Below are 25,455 nucleotides of genomic sequence, written 5' to 3' on the forward strand. Positions count from 1 at the left end.
TGTTGTTTGCCTTCTACTTTAAAGCGATAAAGATTAATTTCTTGTACTTAATTATGATGACTGTTTACAATGGAAAGATAGAATAATACCTTAAACTGTAATCGGTGGTAAATTGATAATGAAATAGTAGTTTAATCTTTCATATTAAATAAGTATAATTTTAATTGTTGTCAAAATAACAAGACAGGAATAGAGATCTCGCATACAGTGTTCTAGAAATTTAGAACAATTGATCCATTATTACAATAGTATGTTAACGACGCTCGTTACAAATCACGTTACAGAAGAAAAATTTACTAATTAGTAACTGACAGTTAATGCTATTACAATCTTACTAATGCGAACAGATTTATTAACAATCATTAAACAGAGAACAATTAATTGTTATTGCATATAGGATCAGCTCCATATTCTTCATACTCTTGGCCGATTACTCCACATGATGGCAGTAAGCAAAAAAGAACCATGCTAAGAAGAGCAGTTTTTACCGAGCAACAACGCAAAGGACTCGAGAAGCGATTTCAAGTTCAAAAATATATTTCGAAATCAGAGAGAAGGAAGCTCGCTACCAAGTTAAATCTGAAAGATTCTCAAGTTAAAATTTGGTTTCAGGTAATTAAAATACATATTATAGCCGCAGTATAACGCGCTAACGGTTGAATTCTATATTAATGTTTTCAGTAATAAGTTTGATAAGCTTAATAACTCCTATGCTTGAATGGTGCCCATGTCGTGATCGATACAATGTACACCGATCATAGTCTACGAAATATAATATTTAATGACATACTGTATGATCTTTCATCATGATATAATTAGTGCTGGGCCAACACTTTATAGCAACTATGAATGAAACGATAATTAATATTATGCGACTAATTGATAGTTCATCAGATTTGATATCTTGAAGAAAGTTTGTCTCCGTAAAGTGTTATCTTTTCTATTAACATTAATGATCAAGTTATTGATTAAGTAGCATTAATAAACGATGCTACTAAATAAATGGATAAAGCTGTTATTGTCAGTAGTTTCCGGACATTCTTAACTATTAGAGAAAGTCCATTGAAAATTTTAGAATTCTGTTGTAAAGTACTAATTAAAATTAGAGTAATAAATATTGAATATGGCTATAGTTTAGCTTGATTATATTCATTAGCTAATCTATTCTATTTTTGGATCATACAGAATCGCAGGATGAAATGGCGAAACTGCAAAGAAAGAGAAAAATCAATAATTTTAACAGATGATGGTAAAGCGGAACAATATACAAGCGACGATGACGATGATGATAGTTGCTACGAAATGAAGCCTACAAGTGAAGATGAAACTTTTAACACAACTGGCAATAAGTCGGATCAGAGCGAAAGATCCAGCATAGGGGATGTTGACGACGTATAATTAATCAATGCCCTCGTTGTCGTAAGATTTTCACGCGATCTGACAATAGTGACAACAGCAGGGATGATGTTACCAATAATTTATAATGATAATCGTGCATTTAGGTTATGTATTGTACAGTGATGAGGAACAAGAGATCGTTGTTCAAACGACTTTCAAAATTGTTCCTATTAAATAATTATGACGCTATACTTATTGGTACAGCTGTAGTATTGTCATTACTCTTTCGTTTGAGTGTTCAACATAGTGTTGTAAGAATAGTATAATAATATCAAGGTAACAACTTAATTCCATGATAAGAGTCTAAAGTTTTATTAATTAATTAATTCAATTAATAAGGCTTTTGGTAACATTTAGATTGCAGCATTATCTCATTTAGCTGATTTTTCTGGTAACATGATGACAGTTGATTTACTCACATTTCGACGATGCACAAAATTGTTAGATCATAATACTAAGTGATCGAGGTTTTAAGAAGCAACAATGTTAAAAATTGAAAGTTTTCATGGACCAACTTTGCGCTATCAATTACTGGGTAAGCCTTTCATGTTGATATACTGATAATTAAGCAGCAGATGGGCCTACTGATTTTTAAATGAGCATCACTGGAAGCTACTGAAAAATACATATAAATGAGCTCCTTATTTCAACGTAACTACTGTATTCTTGTCTCCTATGGGTGATATGTACGTAACACTTACGTCAGAAATAGCTGTATTTATAGCTCTATTAATCAAAGCTGTAATTAATGTATTGCAATTTTAGTAATTGTTGTTATAAGTTCTATTAATAGTAACTCTTCATATTGTTTTCCGGCTACTGTTGCATCGCCCTGTTGGAATTAATGTATTAGCGGAAGAGATAGCAAGTAGGAAACATCTTTAACGTCAATAGTCCAAAGTACTATTATCAATATTTTTGGCGTCATCGTTTAATAAGCCAATTATGACAATCTAATTATCATTATTTATTTAGAATTACTAATGTCTTATATCGTTTGTGTCAAATTTGTATAACTAATAACGTTTTGTTAGCAATATCTAAAGTATAATTTTAAGTAGATTATCTGCAAATTTACTACGCACACCTACGTGCTGATTCTTAACGCAGCTAAAAATCGAGCATTCATTCATTGATTAATTAATAATCCTATCATCATCGTTTATCATATAATTACACTATATGGACGTGGTATATTATTAACAATTTTAGTATATCATGTAATTGCAAAACTATATATTCTAATATATTTATATAAATATGTGTCTGTATATATGATGTATACGTATATCTATATGCACGTATATGTAATGTGTAGTGTATGTGTATATGCGTGTATGTATGCAGAAGGAATTGCAATCAAAATCTCTGTAACATGGCGTAAAATGGTAATAATAATTTAATCAGTGTTCATATTATTGCTGAAAACAATCATAGGTATGGAGACTTGAATCAATAAAGCAAAATTATGATTGCCGTAAAAGACCGTTGTAAATATAATTGAAAATGGACCTTTAGTAAAGACGAATTACTGTCTTTGTAAGTTTCAGGAGTACCATTTTAGTGGCGATATAGTTTTACATTTTACATTAAGTAATACTGCCCATTGCACAATACCATACATTTAAACAAGCAGCACTCTAAAAAATTGAGCAGCCGTGACTGAATTTTGAACAATCTCTACCTTTCATTATTACTGATTGCGACATTGTTCAACTGTCAAGTCTCGGTCTACGCTTTACCCATTGACCTTTTTTTTATTTCAAGCCACAACATTATAAGCAGTATCAAATGGTGATTGAAAAGATTGATAAGTCTGATAACTATCTTTTTGTGAAGAGGAATATACACTATTAATAATTTAGCTCATATTGTTGAGTATGACCTTTCATTTTGATCAGGGTAGGATTGATGTAACGTAATTCAATATTTGAAATTGTAGACTATTGGGCCGTGTTTAACATGATGTGCAGTATATTTATCTTAAGATATATTTAGTAGCTCTTAACCATAGGCTGTGGTGGAAGATTCTATGCTGCAGTACAGAGGATGATATACCGTAGGGTATCGAGATACTGCGAAGGTTAGAGGTAAAAAATAGAACTGTAAACTTATACAGTATAAGATACGGTTAGTTCATGGTACTCTGACTGGTATAAATAATGTCTACGTGAATACTGTGGTAGTTTCTATATTGGATTAATGATGGTCTCTGTAAAATGTTGTTACTAATAATAATCTAAATATACTGTATGTAAAACATGGTAGAATGCTACTATACTGATGGTAGCTGCGAATGCCATGAAAAGTAGATTATAGGCTGGCAACTTAGGTTATCCTAGTCGTTCTTTCCAGAAGTGTTTCGTAGTTATATTCGGCTGGAGTAGAGTGTGCATAGAGCATTATCTTTGTTTTTAATTTTCTATCAATTTTGGATTTTCGTCATCGGTTATATCACACATGGCGTAGGTGGCCTCAAGAGGTCACATTGGCCCGCAGAATTTCAGGATAGATAGTAAAGACTTTGAAATAAATGGGTAAAATTAAAATTTCAAGGAAGGCATTCCTATTTGCTATAACTGATTGACGTCAGTAAGCTCAACCACGGCTGTGGCTGGGTTCTGTGCTCATAGCGTTCAGAAAAAAGAGTTTTTTCTTTAACTGTCTGACTGTACTGTAAGTACACTGTCCAGCAGATCTCTGCGGTAGGAAGTAGCTATTATGTTGTATGAGGGAATTGCTGCAAGTTCTATTTTTGTATTTTCACCGTGATTTTACCATCGAAAATGATAAAAGTATACATGGCACAGTGGGTGCCAACCTTGTCAAAATATCGTTTAGCAAAGTTGGTGAACATCAAGAATTTGATATGAATTTGCTGTTTTTGTGTTTGCACAACTTGTGAAGTAGCCACCATTTTAAGAATTAACCGTGTGAGTGTACGTCCAAATGTTCATGAAACATTGTTAGAATGATTTATGCTTGTACTGAAATTTAAGCCTCCATGCAAAATTCAATTTTAATTACCATGGCCTTGACTGAATTTAGCTCCGAGTACAGAAGGGGTAAGAAAAAAAAGAAATTTTCAATCCTGTACCTCTATGGCGACTGATCTCAGTAATGCCTTCGATTTCCTTTTAACTACTTGTACTGTACTGTATACTATAGAGTGTAAATCGGCCACGGTAAAGCGTAGTCAACGACTACTATTTCTACTGGTCCACGATACAGAACAGTCATGGTAGGCGACTCTTCACTCTAACCCTCAATTCAACTCTTCTCTTTTTCAAAATAATTTGTTTCACAGTCTGTTTTAAGGAACTTCTAGAAAAGCAAAGCGAAAACAAAATTTTCCAGTACCCAAGTCCATGACCTATAGTAATGTAGCCTTAAAGTCCACATTCAATCAATTTTCGGTATTGCCGTAATATTGGCTTCTACAAGTCATGCGTACTGCCCTATACTGGACGGTGGTGAACAGCAATCACTAAAATTGAAAGCGAGTACTTAACATTGACATGATTTAACAGCAGGTCTTTACTAGTGCTCAATTGATTACTTTTACCCTTTCAACAACAGCAACTGTGGCAGGAGAAAAACATAATGTGAGTTATTTTATTACGTTAGAAGTTATGATAAAGAATGGAATGGTTAATGATGATATTTTATCTTTCTACTGTCATCTTGTATCGTATTTATTTAATATGATGGATGCCATACCAGTGGAGTTGAGCGTATTGCAATTATTGTGTTGACTTGTTAATTCAAAACGTTGCTGCCTGTAAGCATAATCCAATCTTTTCGTACTTTTAGTTGCCAATCGTAGTGACGACAACCGATATAATATCGAATTCAATAAAACACTTTGCAATTTCAAGCCTTAATAGGCCAGGCCTACTTGCTAATGTACGGCATGTGAGTTGGAGTAGTTGATCGAGAATTGCCACCGGCTCCAATAGCGAGCCACATGCAGTAATTGCACCATACTTTGCCCATACGGCTTAGTAGAACAACGGCAACACCTGATAGGACCACGATGACATGAAATTAATTGCTAGTTATTCTTGACTAGACTTGCTGAAAATGATTTAGTGCTACAGAGTTGTCGTATTAACCTATGCGTAAAATACTTTGAGATGTGTACTTACTTATTGGCTATTTGATGCTTTGCTACCAAAATCGGTGTTCTAAAAGTAAGAAGGTACCATACACTCGCATAGCGATTACTGCACTTAGACTCTACTTTGCCTAACCTTATTGATTGGATTGGTCACGTTTTGCAGGATGATATACACAACTTATTTTGCCTGATAAAATCAGAATATTTTTCAACTATATCGTTTTATGATGTATTCTACCCTTTATTCTTTAGTATTAGATTAAAAAAACAGTACGTTGTATATCCGTTTGTTTCGGAATAAATAATTGAATAAATTAATGCTCTGTTCTATACTGTAGTTTTCTGAACATCTATCATTATCGACATACTTCAAAAGTCGATATTATTATTTTACAGTTAGTATTCTCATTGCGTTATTATCATTAGCAGGTGCTGGTAGGTAAAAAGTGAAACAAGGTAGAGATAGTGCTTTAAACTGCTAGAGAAATCACTTGCTGATCTTGATTGCTAAATACTTTAGGCGAAAAAATAAAATGCTACGCGATTAGATTGTTTTCAATGAAACTTTCAACGTGACAGATTCATTTTCCTATAGAAAGTAAATAAAATCTCCATCATGGCTACGTATTATCGTGCTCAATATGCTCCACAACAATACAGTACGATGACTACCATATTAGCTGCATTGCTGTTTGTACCTCTAAAATTTCCCTTTCTGCGATTTTGCGGAATTGGAATATTGACGTAATCTAACATGCTGTATATCCTCAGTCGTTTACACGCGCTAGCCTGAAAGCGGCTACATGCAACGGCAAGGGTAGAGTTGATAAGTTGATCATTCTTTGTGTATGTCTTTTCAAATATTTCGTCTGTATTCTTTAGTTGATCCTTTATTAAGTGCACAATATGTATTGTGATAGCGACCCATATTCACTGTTCCATCTGCGATAATTTATACAGTTAAAGCAATGAAATGCCAATTTAGAGTTTGATATTTTATTTACTGTCTTTCTACTGGCGATGAAAATGCTTGAAAAGAGCAACTGTAAAGTCAGTGGGTATACGTAGCTTATGAAGGTACTGCTGAACGATGCTATAACCAAAAATGATGAAATAGCGATGCTATGAACTTTTATTGTAACAAAGTCGATTAACGAGAGATTAGCAAAGATACGGGATTATATAATAATTATCGTTTATTACCGTTCGCGTGTTCGCATAAATAGTAACAGATACTTACCTCCATGATTTTATTCTTCGATAAAAAATTTATATGCTCTGTCGGTTAAAAATACACGTATTTCAAAACCATTAGATACGTAACGACACAAATTTTCACGTTCGAGCTGAAAAAATCATTATAACGTACATAATCTGATCTTTACTAAATGTTTAAGGTTACTCTCCGTCATGTTACGTTTGTTAGATTAGACTTCTGTTCAGTTCTCTTTCATTCATTGCGCGTTATCATGTTTACTCATACGAAAGCGCTTACTGTATACTTTTTTTTTGCATATTCAGGTCACAAGGCGGATATAGTTCTGATAATATCCAGAAACTCCATGAAGATGTTCATGAGGTAGGGTAGCAAACGTCTGTATACATTTGCAAAGTCTTTCATGAAAAAATTTAGTAACAGCGCTTTATGTGTGTAAGTACTATAAAAAAAACGGCTTCATTGTCCAAGTTAGACTATAAAGCTTGAACATTTTTGTAATCGATGCATTACATGCAACTACATGCTACGATTACAACTGTTTAGAATAATTTCCAGATTTACATTCGATATAAAGCACAAAGTTATGCAAATTAAAGTATTTAAAGTGAGTTTGCATTACTAACGATATCATTCAAACTTATAAGTATGTACGTCAGGTACATGTACGGTACAGCATAACAGTAGATTTTTAATTGGGATCATATCTTGATTTGGATAATCTTTTAGAAATAATTTATACAGAGTATTATCTCTTGTTAAAACTTACCTTGTGCACTGCATGGCGTATATACGTTTGCATTTGTGTCCTGACCGTAATGTCATAACCGAAAGAATTTCTAAAGATTTACGACATTGAATTTTTAATTTTATGATTGTGGCTATCTACATTTTCTACTTTATGGCATTGCAGAAGGTTTAACTGAAAAATAAGCAGTTATGCATTTTACTATATTTACGATCATGTTCCTATAATTATAGGTAACTGGTTTGTTAAAAAAAAATGTCGACAGTGCCATTCAACGAGGACAGCAACTGGATGATATCGAAGATAGGGCTGGTAAGGTTACTGCCAAAGTTTAGAAAATTTTTATAAAACTAATTCTAAAGATTTCAGAGCGTAATCGTCCGCCCACAATTTCGTACTTACAACAGAGTTATGTGTTCAATTTGTAAAAATTTCCTAACTTAATCAGATATACGATTACATAAACATTTGTAAGGATACTCATGAAGTTTATGATAGAGAAACCGCGCTACATTTAATAATTTTTAGAGTTGTATCATTTTTATCATACCTAAGGATTCATGTTTTTCCAAACCGAGCGTGTTTAAAATATAACATAATTGTTTGCAGTTTTGATGTCGATTTAGTATTCGATTATATTCGTTTGAGTATCAATTTCGAACGTCTGCTGTCACAGTGTAGCTTGTAAACTCTTAAAGGAAGGTATAGTATTTAAGAAATTGCTTTTATCAATTTTTTTCTACTGTAATGTACAGTACAACACTTACGATGTACAGATATATTGCACAAAGTTTGTATTTGAAAGCAGAGCAAATGAAAATTGGGCACGACCATACCTAACAGTGTAGCTAATTTATAGAGCAAGAGTGCAAAGTTTTAGATATTGCAAACTACGCTAATAACTTTGATGGAGCATTTTATTATTCCTTTGGGAATAGTCAAGTAGAATTATACAGTTACGGTTTTCTATTTGAGATACAGTTTTTGTATGTAGAGTATTTTTAAATCTAACCAAATCACATCGCTTTAGAAATTTTTCGAAATGATTGATTCTTATCAATAACAATAAATCTTATATAGAGCAATTAAATCAGTCTTCGAGGGAGTTTAGCGATAAAGCTGTACGATTGAAGCGTAAATTGTGGTGGCAAAACACTAAGGTATTAGATTTCTCATGGTAACATGAAATGCAACTTTGTGTCCTTATTTTATCCACTAGGGTGATATTACCAATACTGTATGCAATAAGTCACGAATTCGACAATAGTAGTCCACAAATCAATAGCTTTAATAGTGATATTCAGTGATACCAGTACATCATATATTAAAATCATACTCGTAGAAAGATATTGTTAATCGATAATATTTAAATCGCATTTGCAATTATTCGTTCACTTCGAAGTGTACTTTGTGTGCTAATTCGGTTTCATTATATGTGACTCTATTACTAACCTTTCGCAAGATGATGATTATCATTGGCATAATCGTTGTTGTCATTTTAACTATAATTATTGGTAAGTTAATACAAAACAAGTACTTATCTGTATGTCTGACTTTGTACTTCTGTACTAATTCGGACAGTGTGTAGACTTGAAGTTATGTGAAAGTTCTTATATATTTTTCGTAGTTTTGGCGACTCAACCATGGAAGAAGTAATGCTACTGGTTTATGTATCTGCGGTTTTCATGATGATAGATAGAATCTCGTAAGCCAGACCTCTGTTTTGTACTGTATAACAATTTATGTACTGAATATTCAATGTAGCCAGGTAGTTAGAGGAAAATGATGCAAGCTAAAGCTTTAAATAGCGTCGTCGTCAGGAACTTTTGCTGACTTAAAGTTGTATATCCGCTTAAAGCTTTATGTCAACGTTGTTATATTACTACAAATAGGCTGTGATGCGGTCATTTATAAATTAAACAATTGCAATATTCAATATATATTAAAATGTATGATTAAGTGCTATTGCAATTGAATTGATGAGACCTGCGAAATTTGCAGATTGAATTGATAATGCCAATTCAACAATTAGGAGGTAGATCACCGAACGTTGAGAACAATGTAGCTACAAAAAATTTCAATATCTATCACGGTGTTTATGAGTTGATATTTATTACCGGTAAAGTTGTGAATGTTTGCTTGAATATTTATATTGCTAATTATTGTGTAATTATTGAAGTTTGAAGAATTCGCCTTCTTGTACTGTTTGAATTTTAAAAATGAAGAATAAATTTTTATGCAGTACCATAAGAGTCCAAGGTTATAGCGGCATGGTATGCGTTGATAGTTATGCAACAGCGTATACTGAGTTGACGTCCTATTGGAAGTCATGTAGACTTTCAGATTGTGCAGATCATGGAGGAGTCTGCGTTTAATTTTATCATGCTATCAGCATTTAACTAAGCATACACTCATGCATACGAGTTAAATAAGTGGATGGTTGCTGCCAATCACGATATGGATACTGCATTATACCCCAACTATCGTCATAACGGCTTGGTTGTCCTGGATAATAAATGAGATCTACCGTAGTATTGCACGGAAGAACGAGTATGCTGATACTGGCTACAACAGTATTACACAGGTGATAGACAAAATTAAAACTGCAATGAGAAGTGCAATCAAGAGATCGATTAAATCAGAAAATAGATACTTGACTATCGTGAAAAGATGTAGTATTTTAAATTTATTAATATAGTGAGGCATGTGCTGAATATTCACAACATCCAAAGTCTGTGTGATAGACTGATTTACAATACTCTCTAACAGTATACTATAGTATACCGTTGAGCATGGGATAAATTGAAAATCGTTTGCAATACTAAGATACACGTATATCCATATATATACAAAATAAAACTCGTAATTTAAAATAGAATCCACGAACGGACCACTTGCAAGTTTTTAATTAGATTTAAAAAATCTATTAGCTGTAGCCTTAATCTGATTCATCACTCCAAATTTCTTTTTCATCCGAACTATCATTTCCATCAAACTGATTCATTTTCGTCATGCTATACATTAAGTCATCGTCCAAAACAGTCCACCTATTTTTTGAGCTTGGTATGTCACTTTTAGTAGCATTAGCAGAAGGATCTTCTGCAGAACCACTTTCATGTTTATTTGCTGGTTCCTTAAGCATATCAAGAAATTCGCCTTTGGATAACGAAGATCGAACTGAAAAAGAAATTAAAAAGGATCTACAATGTAGTTGGACATTGCTACGGATACAGAAATCAATTGTATTAATATCACTTTCTCCATAACTTACCTTTATCCTTCTTCGATTCCAAAGAGCCTGTGCTTGCCAGATTTTTCTCTATTATCTTTTGCTGTTTCCGTACTGCATTAAACAATTGCACGACTGCACATGCCATGGACATCGGCATAATTAAATTTAAATTATTAGTTCAGCATAGCGGTTGCCCGTATAAATAAAATGCACAAACAGTATGAAAAAAAAGTACTAGCAATACGTATACGAATATACAGCATATACAGTACAATAACATCAAACAATTGATTGCAGTAAATTCTTAGCCAACCTCCTTTAGTTGCAATTTTCATAAGAGATCTTTCATGTACGGGAGATGCATCTGCTGGAAGCTCATGCCCTAATAATTCAGCATTCTTCTTCTGAATTTTTCTCTGCAACATTAGACAAATTCAATAATATCATTAAATGTCGAGAAATTCAATAATGAGTTGCAAATTTATTGGATACAGCAATACATATTCAATTATACTTATAGGTTCAAAATTGCAAGTGAATTTACACTATAGGAGAGGTAAAGTATGATTTCCTACCATCTTGGAAGCAGTGATTTCGTTTCTTTCAAGTTCTTTCATTTTCCTCTTCTTAACGGAAGAATATTTTGCCAAGATTGGAGTCTAGTAAATAATACACCATACCGAAAATTATCTCCTAGTTCCTTCACTGAACATATTTAGAATTGAGTTAATAGTATAAAATTGGTTATTCAACTACAGTATATAAGATTAGACAGCCGAACCTTTCTCAGGTCTAAAATATAACTGTCATTCGATAATACAATCTATGAATCGACAAGCATAATTGGTGTGTACAGTACAGACCTTTCCAGCAGGAATTTTTTGAAGTAAAATTTTCGCCATAGCGTCAGCCAACCCTAAAGTTTAATAATTAACGCTTAGTTCTAGTTTAGTACAAATCACGAGATAGTGATCAGCAATAAAGTTAAAACACCGTACTATTAATTCACTACACAGTCTATATACAATTGATAATGAAATGCACTATGATTTGTACATAGGATTATCAATCAACAAAACAGCGGTCTGGATGAAACTTTCAACCTATCCTTGGATAATTATGAATTTAACAGTCTATAATTTTAGACCTGACTCTAGTCTCTATACCATTGATAATGGATGCACTATGATTTGTACAGAGAATTATCAATCAACAAAATAGGGGTCTGGATGAAACTTTCAACCTATCCATGATAATTATGAATTTAACATTATGCCGATCTTTCGTAAAGTACCGTTGTACAATACTCGTCAATAGTAAATCAATCATGTTTGAAAACATTATAGCGAAGTCAGCCAAGCAACGTAAACTTTATGTACACAATTCTAACATTGGTTGTATTATACAGCATTGTACAGCTTACAGGCTCGTATAGCCAGCAATGTGGCATAGTACTAATTCATGCCCAGCCATTGATGCAATGAATCGAGCACTAAGATTTCAAAACTGCAGGATTCTACAACATCTATTGGTTTGAGTATATAGTAACGCTGATGTATTGAAGTAAAGTCCTAGCTGGCATCCAATTGAAAGACGTTCATAACGATACCTGGGTGCATTATTTCCAATTCAAATTATTACCATTATTGTCATCATGCTAGATCGAGTGAGTAGAGCTGACTACATGAACTTGATTGAGCGGTCTCTCGTGCAGTTAATGCCAACAATAACGTCGTCTGCATGTGATAGTAGTGTAACTAGTAAAGTGGAATGTACCTTAACATGCATGCATGCTTTCTTTCATTTCCAGCAGTTCTAATTTACTTGTATTGGTGAACATTATCAATTGGTTAAAATAGTATGAAAGATGAGAACTTCCAACATGGAGCTTGGAAGATGTCTATTTCATGGCACACCCTCGTGCAGTAGGAATACAATATTGAAGGCTGCGTTTGAATGAACACTGCTGTACTCTATGCAACATATTATAAACTGTCTACTGTCGTGATCGATCAGGACATCATTCCTGTCATGAAGTTGATTCAAAATGCTTTGCTTGAAGGCACATGAGACCTACCTGCGCTGCCTAAGTTCTCCATCGTTGCACATCAACAATGAATCGCTGTACTCCAACTATATCCACGTCTATCTATCTGCTTCTGGATCTTTCAATTTGCAGTCGATCAATTTTTCACAGCTTGTGCAGTTCTACAACGATGAAAAAGTCCGACTTTTTGCTGATTTTGAATGATAGAATAGTGTATAATGTCGCGTTTGGAATAGAACAGTACAGCGTACAGTACTACCGAGTGCAGTCGATGTCTTATAGTGTACCAAGGGTTTTGTTGGTACTTTATATACAGTACATTCATTTACTTACTCGTACATGAAACACAGCATAGTGTACAGACTACAGACATAGACTAGCACATGTCTGTTGTTGTCGATGATTGGTCCCCATTTACACCAATACTAACACTGTATTAAGACTGTCCGATCTCGTCTACAGCTTCTTCTAGTACACTGTAATCCATGAGGACGCGTTATTATCACACATCGACATCAGTATCACAGCTAATCATAGCCATGGACTACTACATCTACTTGCCATCGCCCAAGATTTTTGAATTCTTCTATCGCCATTTTGCATTTATGATGGTTCCCATTTACACCAATACTACACTGTATTGAGACTGTCCGATCTCGTCTATCGCTTCTTCTAGTACACTGTAATCCATGAGGACGCGTTATTATCACACATCGACATCAGTATCACAGCTAATCATAGCCATGGACTACTATATCTACTTGCCATCGCTCATGATTTTTGAATTCTTCTATCGCCATTTTGCATTCATGATGACCTTATCCGGTCATAGTAGTATGACTAGTGTCCCGACTTGTAGTCATAGCAACCAATCGGATTTCTGATGAGCAAGTTGAGCACCATGCCGGCTGATCATGTCCACTATTATTCGTACATGCTATTTTTACCGTCTCCGTCGGAGCCTTCTGGGCCACCGTCCACTATTGTACAGTGTACAGCACAGTAAAGTAGAGTAGAGACCCTTGGAGAATCGCTACACTACCTAGGGCAATTAGTGTGGACAAAATGACGACAAACGAATAGTGTGGGTTCCTAATTTAGTGTTACCCACATTCAATATGGTATTACCCAAAATGTGCTAACGACCCACACTAAATAGGATAATACCAAAAATGTGCTAACTACCCACCCACACTAATTAGTGTGGCCCATTTGCCGTGGCCAGTGTAGTGAGCACACCTGTAAAGTGTAGTACAATGGGATTCTTAACGCATGTGCATTGTGTATTGTGCTACAGTATACAGTGCTGTATTACAGTACTGTATACTGTGCAGTGTGCACTGTACAGTACAGTACTGTACACCATTACAAACCCAATTGTCACCCCCTGAGAGTACAGTATGTAATGTACTGTACACTGTACAGTACTGTACTGTCTGTACGTACTTACCGTCTGTACGTACTGTACCACAAAAGAGAAAAAAAGAAAAAATAATGACCGCTCTGTTTTGTGCCGTATCATACAATATCTCATACTACGGTTCAGGTTTGATTGATATCAAAGCGGTTCAGGTTCTTCTATAGATCGCAACGGTCTGAACCGAACCCAACCGTTCTCAGGTCTACGGCATTATCTTTGTGCCGTATCATACTGCACAGTGTACAGTGTACAGTACAAAGCGGTCCAAGAAAGAAGCCAAAAGGCCTTTCACAACTGTCCGGCCTACAGTACTCTCTACAGTACAGTACTGTACTATACACATGGTCGAGAAAGGGGCACAGTACTCGTACTGTACCAGGTGTGCTGATGAAAGGACTACAGCAATGTACTGTACGTCAATGCGCTTTTTTTCGATTTCATTTTTCATTTAACTTGCTCTTGCAAGTTGCTCCAATTTTTTCTTCTAGGCGGTCAGTTTCGAAATCTACCGCTATTCTTTCAATTTCAAGGTGGTCAGTGATAGTCAGCCACTGCGATATTCGTATTGGATACCAGCCTAATCGATTGATCACTCTAGGTAAGAAATGCTTGATATCACACTACAGTTTATAAATTGGATAGTTCTTGTTTGATTCACAACTTGATTCGTTTGCACTATCCATTCTTACTGACTGTCAGCAATAAAATGCTCCATTATGGATGCTGCGGTGCGGTTTCTTTTCGCTCTACTCTACCTATAGTGTGTAATACAGCATACTGCAGTAGAGCATCCATACATTATTTCACGACGTGCTTCGACAAATCATAATTTCATTGGATTGCCAAGTCACAATATCATCAACGTTCAATAGTGACAACTGATTGAATAGAGTTAGCTTGCCCTATTAACTCGATCACAGCCGTCTATGCGACATCATGTACTACCATCATTTCAAAAGACACATCAAGTCGGCGCTCAGAAAATCATACCAAATACTGATCCAAATTGTACGATAGAAGACGCACATTTGTATAGTACAGTACAGTACTGTACTTTTTGCAGGCATACTGACTCTCTCTTTGATTTCATGGGTCGATTTCTACCACAAATTATATTCTCATTGCTCTAATTTCTTTCTTTGTGGCATTACTGTACGGATAGGGTAACAGTTGACCCTTGATAAGCATGCAGTACAGTGTCCTTTGACTGTATAGGACATGATTGCTTGGTAGAGACTACTTGAACATCATTGAACTAGACTTTTTAATAGCGGAATTGGTTAAAAAATGAAATTGAATGATGGAACATCCTTGATTGATACCTTGCTAGAAAAAGATTTTTTTGACAATGGGATTGTATAGCGCTGATCGACTGTATTGTACACTGTACAGTACTACGGATGTCTCAATGAGTCCATTTTTTTAACAGTGTCGGATAGTATACGATACGGTACGGTACAGTACTGGACTGACTCAAGAAAACTATGGGGAAAAAAAAAATGGATGCTACTTTGGATACTGCGTAACTGCACTAACAGTGATGGAGTTTTCCTGCATTCATTTCAGTGTAGCGCATCATGCTCATCCCTTTTAATTTCTTACCATTTGAAACATTTCTATGGTGTCAAGTAAATGCATAACTAGTGAAATACTCGTAGAAACTGGTAAAACGTAATTACAGATTAAAAGTCCGCCAGTTTTTTTCGTTGGTATGTACTGTACAGTATTATCCTTTGTATGGGCCATTTTTTTGAGGGGGGGGGGATTGGGAAGGTGATACTTTCAACTGATCATCGCCACTAATTGTAATGAATAAGAATGATTCTGATTTGCTTGTGTGTTGATATCCAGTCATTGGGCTGCTACAACATTGGTTGCTGATATACTATTTCATTAATATGCTATTATGTTTTCATTGCTTTCAATCGTAGCCATCACAATCGACCAGAATTGCCTCATCAAGGTAGTTCTTGACTTAATTTTTGCTAGCGAAAGTGGAACGTCGTAGAAACCCTAATCTCCATCTCAGTGCAAGAAAGGAGGGCTCACCCGAGCTGCAGCCGCAAGGCGCAGCTCAAGGTAATACATCACGCGTTGCTCCGTTTCCTATTAGCAACCATGGATGGGTACCTCCAAGCACTAGAGGTCGTCGAGTGGAACAACCCGTGCTCGATGTAAATTTGATACGCAGACGCATTCAGGGGTATAGCCTTATTTCAATTTGCTTTTAAAGATTAATTAGTTATTTACTATGTTAAACGCAAAATAATAATATTCACCTTCCAACTTATGATTCCGATAGTATTCTGAATAAGCTTACCCCCGACAATTTCGATCGACTGGCCAACCAATTAGTTCATGTCGGGATTAAGAATAAAGAGATTTTAAGTATCGTCATCAAGCTTGTAAGTCGCATCGTCGCAATCTGACTTGTGTTACTGTTTCTCTCGATATGTTATATTGATTTGAAATAGATCTTTGATTTAATTATGATAATAATATTGTATTTTAGATCTATGATAAAGCAACATCAGAAACTAAATATTGCTCCCTGTATGCAAGGCTATGTGGCAGATTATCAGAAGATGCACCGAAATTCGACGAGAAGTCCGATTCCAATGTAAAACTGTTGCGTTTCTTATTTAACCTTTGATCGTGACGTACTGTAGATCTAATTTATAAACGTTATTCCATAGTCATTCCGCAAGCTTCTTCTACATATCTGCGAGAATGAATTCCATAGCAGAACGAAAGCCAGTTCTGGTCAGTATAACTATCTAACCAGTCGTTGTTATATTGATTGCAATTGAAACCATTCACTTACAACAATATCTTTCATTGGTATAGCCTTTGACAGTATGGCAGGCGACTTGACAGCGGAAGAAGAAGAGGCCAGAACGCTTGCTAAGAGGCGTGTACTGGGTAACATCAAATTTATCGGTAATTGTATAGATTGCATCAATTAAAGCGTAAAATATTTAAAAGATGCTGCTGTTGATATCACTATTTACAATATTTACTTACATCAACAGGTGAACTTGGGAAGTTAAAGATTTTAGATAATAAGATTCTCTATGATTGTATTAAAATGGTAAAATCAGCAATTTGGATAAAAACGTCTTTATATTATTTTGCAAAGCTAACACTTGTGTTTAACGTTGTAGTTGGTTGTGAAGGGAAAGCCAGACCTAGTTGAATTAAGTGAACAGTTGGAATGTTTATGCGAATTAATGAAAACTTGTGGGCGACAAATTGACACAGATAAAGCTTCGGTGTGTGTCATTCATTACAAGTCTTTAGGCTTTCTAGTAACACCAAGATACTAAATTCATTTTTTATTCACAGGATTGGATGGATGACTGCTTCAAATACATGGAGAAAAAAATGAAAAATAAAAAGTTACCACCCAGAACAAGATTTATGCTGCAAAATATTATTGAAGTTAGACAGAACAAGGTACTTAAGAGTGCATAATGTTTATGGGATTATTGGCCATTAATTCCTAATTCTAATAATTGCATTCAATTGTAGTGGGTTCCCCGTAAATGTATGACAGAAAATGGCCCCAAAAGTATCAGTGAAATTAGACAAGAAGCAGGAATGAGAGTATGACTATTGTTTATACGAGTAGATGTATTTTGTGTTTGATAGCGTGATAGATGTATTTTGTGTTTGATAGCGACAAGTAGTCTTTTATTCCATGATCGTGTAGTTAACGTAATCGACAAGAACAGATCACGTAGTAATAGAAGCAAAGTATTTGTAGCGCTATTAATAATCCTATTTTAAAAGATTTCAATTTAGCTTCACGATAACGTATTACTATATTCGTATACAAAATTTAACAGCCATCTAGGATACTCCAAAAGGGCCTACACGATGGTCGAGAAAGTAGGCCACAGCCTGACATTTTTAGTCAGAGAAGGACGGATTTTGATCCATATTTCCATATGCATGAGATATATTTCCGTCGTGATCCCGGTCATGGAAATCATGATATTAGTAACATGATGCAAAATCCAAGATTTCATCCATCTGTTGGTACGGTGTTGATATTGATGTAATGAAACCGTGCTTTAATTACTCATTCAAGTCTTCAAATTTTATGCTTTTAGTCGCAGAAAATTTTTATATGGACCCATCCTATCCTGGAGGATTCCCACCGTTTAACAATCCTATGGCTAATCACAATCACAATGCTTTCATGAATGCTCAAAAGCAGAATCAACTACACCGTCCACCACAACCTCAAAGTATGTTAATTACAATTAGTTTAAAACTATTACCCTTACTTATTCTTACATGATTTGACGACTTTTTGCGGTATTGTATCTGAAAATTTTTTTATTATATTACAAAACCAATCTTGACAGTTACTCTTGTTTCCGCAGATGATATTCGCCCTTCGAAACCTCTCCAGAAAGAATTCCGTCTTGAGAATGACGCTAACGTATGTACAGGCAGTATTTCGGTGTATATACATAAAACAACGTTCGATATATTGGTTGCATTCTTACGAATAAATATTTATGTTTATAGATTAGCCTACGTCCTTCAGATAATTCTATGTTGGTGTCACTGGCATCATCGCAGAAAAATCAACGCAAAACCGCTACACAACCAAATAAAGTGGTAACATATAAGGAAAATTATATGATTACTCACTTCTAGTTCACGAACTATTTATTTAGTCTTTCCTCGATAATTTTGAAATTGATTTCTACTCGTTTCTATGCATAACTGATAGGGGCCGCTGATTAGTTTAAGTAAATTGAATTTGACCCCAGAGAAGCCTCGATCCAAAAAAAGTGGCAAATCAGCAGTATTAAGCAGAGAGGACTATCGCAACAAAGTGGTAATTAACAAAGATTCTGTCGCTTTATGGCCTATTTCCTTGTGTAGCTACAATTTTTTTATGTATTTGTGGTATAGGAATCATGTCTAAATGATGAAGCGCTCAACACAGAAGCAAATCTTACCGAGGCGCTAAAAGATTTTCACATAGCGCAGTGAGTTATCTATTGATTGATAATTGAATATTTTAGATGCAATTGATACAACTAAGAAAATTTTACACTGCATGTGACATTAGATACATCGATTTGTTAATATCCTGTATTCTCGAGTATGGTCGAGATAAAGACGGTAAATATACTTCATTGTTATACTGGTTACCTATGTTTATGATATTTGTTGGATACTATAACAATTATCTCAAATTTTTTGCATAGTGGCTGAGCGTAAGCGACTTATGCAATTAGTCGTTCATTTATCTAATGAAGGCTTAATTTCCAAAGAAGATTTCTTCAAAGTAATAGTTTAGCATAAGAATTACGCTGTGTACTTTAAGTACTCCAATTTGCTAACATGTAATTTATGAATGATAGGCAATTAAACAATATTTACAAAATATTCAAAAGAATGATGACGAAGCAAATACAGTCAAGGATAGCGCAGCTGACTATATTGGAGAACTTATGTTTTTAGTAAGTTTTCTAACTTGATATTTTATGCGATTTAACGAAGAATTGTTGTTGTATCTATATTAATGTTATTTTTCCCGGCTTGTAGAAGTGGCTTGGAACATCTGAGAGCTTAAAACAAATCGCTGAAATCACTCATGTTTCGTTTGTTATCGCCATTTTCAAATGGTTGGAGCGCCGAGTGAACAAGGTACATGTATATTTGATCATTTTGATCTTGCATGGTTAATTACTTACAATGATTTTACTATTTGCAGGATTACGTGGTGGAAATCTATGAAGACTCTAAAATTGACCTCCTATTGCTGATACCCGGTTTGTAATTATCATATTTAGAGGGGGATTAAAATAATATCTTAGATATTTAATGTTATACTAATATATGCAGATCCAGATAATCGAACTATGGATCATCTAATGGAGCTGTTACAAGAAAAGGTAATACAGGCAAAAATTTTTTTGTTAGATTGTATCAATATTGATCATCCTGACTTATATTAATTTTGGTTGTACTTGCATTGTAGGATCTCGGATATTTGTATCCTTTGCAAAAAGTAGAGATGGAACTTCTCCAAAAGATCCGAGAAGATCCGAATTCAACTGTTGTCTTTAGGTGGATCAAGGTACGATCACATTACTAAACTGCATCATGTAGCTTTAAAGTTTAATTCAGGAGGGAAAACTTGTTCCCAAATGCGGGTTCTACGTGATTGTAAACAGAATTATAATATTTAGAAAGTTCGAAATGGTATTGTCTTTACTTTGTAAAATTAAAATATCTTTAATTTAAATTTTACCTCAAGACGCTATTTTATTTTTAACTGAATGCGTTTTTTACTACAGCAAACCGTTGACCCTAGTCTCTACACAAGTGATGATTTCGTGCTCGGTTTATCAACGTGGTAAAACATCATATCAATCTTTATTCAGTAACCTTCAATTAGCGATTAACTAAATTGGGCCATGCTTGCTTACATTGTTTTTTAGCATATTGAAATACGTAACTGAAAACAGCACCTTGCCGAAAAATTATGATAAATCTGTTCAACCAGAGAAACCTTTGGTAGAGAAGGAGAAGGAACTTATGCAAGGACTTAAGGTAGTATGATTGTAATGGAACATTTTATGACTTGAATACGGAAAGTATTCAAGTGTATTATGTTTTACGAAAACTTGATGCTTAAATTGTTTCATCTGTCTCAATATATTTTAGGGCTTATTGCATCAATTTGTACATGACAAGATCAATTTGCAGGTTGGATAAATAAATTGTAATATACGGAAGGAGCGAGCATAGTAATGATATACATAAAATGTTATCTTATTTTAGATGATTGTCATCTATGCTCTGCAAGTATTTTGTTACTCGCGTACATTCCCAAAAGGTAAGCTAAAGTCTAAATTGACTGATGGATGTATTTAATGTAATACTTACACAATAGCTGTTGATCACAGTTATGTAATATACGTACTTCTATTAGATCTTATGCAGAGGATGTTCAACATTCTATATGAGGAAGAATTATGCGAGGAAGAAGCCTTTCTGAAATGGAAAGAAGACCTTAACGATAAGTACCCTGGCAAAGGAGAGGCTCTATTTAAAGTAAGTACTGGATGAAAATTATGTACAGAATGAAAATATTTTTGTAAGCAAAATTCTCTTTACGATAGGTAAATCAATGGTTGACATGGCTAGAGACTGCCGAGTCAGAAGATAGCGCATCGGATTCCGATTGACGAAACATCGCACCTTAACTGAAAGCTATTCGTTACGTAGTTTGATTTAGATTTTAATACAATTATTACGGTTTGAATGCGATAATAGGATAAAGTCTCTGTTGCTATTCTGTTTCAACTCCTTACCTTACCTTTGGAATTTCCCTTCTTCATAATTGTTATTCGTGTTGTGATAGCAATTTAACTAATGTCTTGATGCGTATATTTTATTATACTTACATACCGGAAGCTATATTATCCGAAGGCAATAGCGTGCCAATATAGTGATATTGAATAGCCAATGCGCAATTCGACATCAAAAAATTGTCGAATCCATTTAGCTAAATTTGATAAATGCGTTATTTACATGGCAACTCATAATAATGTCAGTTGATGTTCTGTTCATGAATCTTCTATTCTGTATACTTAGTTTAATTCTGTAATTGTTCTATTTCATGATACATGTTTGGTCTTACATTTCCTGCAAAAATGTCTGTAAAAATTTTCCTTAACTCATCTCGTTGACTATTTATACCTTAGTAGTATCGTGTATACACCACATATAAACAGCGACATTAGTCTATCTTTAAGGCAACATTAACCAGTGATAATTTGTTTCGTCCTCAGACTACTAATCCTAATCTGATTACCATGAATAAATGGAATTATACGACTTTCTCGACTTGACCAGGGGTGATTACAACATTTATCGTGAAATAAATTATCTTGCTAGTAGCTAATTCTAATTATCTATTTTATGAGTGATGGATTAGTTAGTAGATCGAACTTACGAGCCCGTGGAGCATATCAGTATTACCGAACTATTTCAATATTATATTCAGCTCTAAAAGTTCAGACTAAATTTAAAATCGGACGTGAAATACGTCTGACTAACCCAATTCACCTCCATAAATACACAGGTGATTAAAAATAGAAATATACGAAATAGATAATACTAGATTGCAGCTAACAATGACTCACAAACGGACTGTTTACGGCTTACATCGAATTCTTTATAAGTAGAGGTGCATAGTCACATATTGCATGGACTGATAAGCTATACTATAATCATATACGCGTAGTGCATTACGAATTATGCAACTTTTGAAGAGAAACAGCGATAGCATGGATCTAGGATCCATAAACTAATTATTCAAGTGTGGTCTTGTAATGATAGAAAATGTATCAGACTTTGCCCATCCTGAGATAATGCAAATTATAAACACGCATATGTGATGCTTAAACTAACGAAAGATGCGACAATATTTACTGCACGTACACTAGTTTGGTACTGTTTTATGTTCCATAAAATAGAAATAAAAAATTAAGACTGAAAATATCATTTATTTTTTCAGAAAAATACGGTGTAATACAGGCGTCCGATAGCATTAATGGTTTAATTGAGAGAAGAGTCGCTTGCATGTTGTTTTCCATTTTTATTTCGTTCACCTTTTCAATCCACACTGGTTCTTCAAGTGAATTTTTAGCAATTGAAAGGAACAACTTCATTATAATGATGATGTTGTTAAAAGATTATCATTCAGAATTAAAATCTTTCATAATAACTTGCCTACTATAATAACTTCATCTATATATGCCCATTTAAAAGATGCTAGCGAAGATAATTCCCATCTATTATTTAATTATGTCGTCATACCTAGACTAAAAAATTCTAGCAAAAGATAAACCATCAAGTACTTGAACATCAAAGAATTAACATTTGCAAAGAAATTTAATTTTTGAATAGTTGGCTATGCCAACTACGTACATCTAAGACTTGAATTTACTAAATAAGTAATAGATGCTTTCTTTTATCTAAATTTCGGTATACTGGTTAAACTAAGAATTTTTCACATTAAAAGACAAATAGTAATGGATCAGCTGAAATACGCTTACATTAACTTCTTTGCATACTGATATGGCTCACTCATTAGACATAGTATGTATAAACAGGAATATTTTTGATTAAACGAAATTGTTATAATTTAAATAGATTGTAGTCTAAATTTGAAATTTCTTTTGGTCTATAATTATTTTCTCTCCCACAGATTTATTACGGTCGTAATTTCTGTTAATGAAGTAAGGGGTTATAGAGTTCATTCACTACAATTACTTCTTCTTTATAATGATCATTTTATGAAAACGAAATTTATTTACTAATCATGGGCTATTGTAAACTGGAACTATTCTAGTAATGATGGAAAGATAAACCAATTAGTGCACAAAGGCAATAAGAAATGGAGGCTATTCTGTATTCATATTATCGGCAAAAAATAATAATAAATAAATTGAGATGGCTACAAATTTTAGCAATTAAGATAAAAACCATAGTATATTATTTATCTATCCCATGCAATCTTGAAGATTTTTTTCAAGATTCTAATTGATATACAGTCGATCACATTTAGCTAAAAGCCATTATCGCATTTTCGGATGTTTAGTTGTTTGTTACAGATGACTACCGGTCTATTAAAAGTAGATCTTATTTACAATTGATCCTAGTGTAGGTGTGTATTTTCGACAACTGAACTAGTAGTATGACTAATTATTCCCATAATTCATTTATGATAAATTTTTTGCTATTACAGCTTATCGGATTCATTGCTTATACTACCTACAACTATTGGTCTCAGTATTACTAACTGACATATATTAAGGCTTTAATCAAATTGCTATCATTTTAAATCTTACCCTTTGGCGGTAATACGGCGTCGCAATTCAAACATTTTTACATATAATATACTTGCTGTGCAAAAGCAGCAACCCCAGCGAAATTGAGTATTTATTCAGCAGATTTGCATAATAGCGATAGTAAAAATAAGTCCATACAAAAATTATGATAAGATTATGCGAAAGTAAGGCAGGTAGAAATAGAAATAAGAATGTGACTGATTATAATGCAGAAATATCTAAGAAAGGGTCATAAATTATCAGTATCCGGATTTGCAAGTTATAAGAATAAGTCATAGAAACCATGGTACAAAAGCAAGCTAATATAATAGGAATATTAGAAAATGGGAAGGAGAATTCTGTGAGATAAATGTCACATTAAATTCGAGTACGGTATGTGAGGGAACTTAAGCTTTAAAATATCGACGAAGTCACGGGAAAAGTCTCCCACCTTCATGAAAATATCTTTATCTTTTCACTGTAATTTTCGATTCTAATATTTCTGTATGTCTTTATCAAATTAATTAAGTAAATAATTCCTTTTATAGCTTGTTGCCTGATATATTTATAATAAACTTACCGATTTCTGCCCTCGCGATATTATAGCATTCACAATATAACTAAATAATATCGAGATAAAATGATTCTCATGTGTAATGAAATGAAAAGTGTAGAGATCAAGCTACGAAACTTTAACAAACTTTGATTCTACTTTCGTTGCACTCCGGTCGACTTAACGCTAATACTTTGACACCAAATAAAATTTGGGGAAATAACCGAATAACAATTTATTTCAAAACAAAAATGGAGAGAAGTATAAACCGAACAACCTTACAAATACTTAGCTTTAAGTATTATTAAAATAAATGACAGACTTAAAAACTGTCAACGACCAAACAACCTTTCAAAAAGAAGAACGTTTTAACTTACGACAATTCGACCCCGAAGGCCTTTTAAATTCAACAAGTTCTTCAAATAAAATCTTCTTCTACTCTCTCTCTAAATTTTCTAATTGCACTATCATTTATAAGTAATCGCGGCTTCGTAGAGCCGTCAGAGGTATTTAAAACTAAACATTTGCTAACCAATCGCTCTTAAGATCCGTTTTAGAAAACTACTTTGCACCATTTAAGAAAACAAAAATCATTCAAAGTTCAGACACAATTTACCCTACGATTCCCTTACAAAACACTATAAAAGTAACAAGCTAACTATAAAAATACATCAAACTTCATTTCTAACATAATTTCTATCATTAATACACTATAAAAGTTTAAAAATCAACCTTTAAACATCAAGATTTAGTCATGAAAACAACATTCTAACTACCTAACAATCAACACAACCTCTGCCAATTTCCATCTTATTTTCTATTTTCCTCACTAAATCTCCTAATGTGACTTNC

At 34.0% G+C, this 25,455-nt stretch overlaps 4 protein-coding genes across 4 annotated transcripts; 3 read left to right on the forward strand and 1 right to left on the reverse strand.

Annotated features, from left to right (window-relative positions):
- Positions 1-465: 465 nt before the first annotated feature.
- On the forward strand, positions 466-1,218 carry TRIADDRAFT_18102 (uncharacterized protein; the record flags this gene model as incomplete). The annotated part of the gene is made up of 2 exons (XM_002107694.1): positions 466-612; positions 1,186-1,218. Coding segments are annotated over 2 exons (180 nt in total), but the record flags the coding sequence as incomplete, so codon positions are not given.
- A 4,916-nt stretch (positions 1,219-6,134) lies between these two features.
- On the forward strand, positions 6,135-8,749 carry TRIADDRAFT_51531 (uncharacterized protein; the record flags this gene model as incomplete). Its single annotated transcript, XM_002107695.1, has 5 exons — positions 6,135-6,262; positions 7,040-7,097; positions 7,716-7,794; positions 8,563-8,642; positions 8,702-8,749. 5 exons carry the CDS (start codon positions 6,135-6,137, stop codon positions 8,747-8,749), a joined length of 393 nt encoding a protein of 130 aa, XP_002107731.1.
- A 1,671-nt stretch (positions 8,750-10,420) lies between these two features.
- Positions 10,421-12,813, reverse strand: TRIADDRAFT_51532 (uncharacterized protein; the record flags this gene model as incomplete). The annotated part of the gene is made up of 6 exons (XM_002108494.1): positions 10,421-10,659; positions 10,754-10,846; positions 11,028-11,130; positions 11,290-11,373; positions 11,578-11,630; positions 12,792-12,813. 6 exons carry the CDS (start codon positions 12,811-12,813, stop codon positions 10,421-10,423), a joined length of 594 nt encoding a protein of 197 aa, XP_002108530.1.
- A 1,709-nt stretch (positions 12,814-14,522) lies between these two features.
- Positions 14,523-22,092, forward strand: TRIADDRAFT_63472 (uncharacterized protein; the record flags this gene model as incomplete). Its single annotated transcript, XM_002107696.1, has 29 exons — positions 14,523-14,560; positions 14,712-14,779; positions 16,171-16,384; positions 16,484-16,586; positions 16,694-16,801; positions 16,878-16,944; positions 17,029-17,121; positions 17,214-17,272; positions 17,346-17,453; positions 17,527-17,637; positions 17,713-17,787; positions 18,030-18,222; positions 18,297-18,434; positions 18,555-18,631; positions 18,721-18,813; positions 18,929-19,036; positions 19,227-19,326; positions 19,413-19,492; positions 19,569-19,667; positions 19,753-19,854; positions 19,922-19,979; positions 20,053-20,102; positions 20,189-20,287; positions 20,508-20,566; positions 20,652-20,763; positions 20,878-20,919; positions 20,995-21,049; positions 21,146-21,267; positions 21,336-22,092. 29 exons carry the CDS (start codon positions 14,523-14,525, stop codon positions 21,399-21,401), a joined length of 2,697 nt encoding a protein of 898 aa, XP_002107732.1. The 3' UTR covers positions 21,402-22,092.
- Between the last annotated feature and the right edge of the window lie 3,363 nt (positions 22,093-25,455).

This window comes from Trichoplax adhaerens, genomic scaffold, assembly GCF_000150275.1.
Source record: "Trichoplax adhaerens TRIADscaffold_1 genomic scaffold, whole genome shotgun sequence".
NCBI classification, from domain to species: domain Eukaryota; kingdom Metazoa; phylum Placozoa; class Uniplacotomia; order Trichoplacea; family Trichoplacidae; genus Trichoplax; species Trichoplax adhaerens.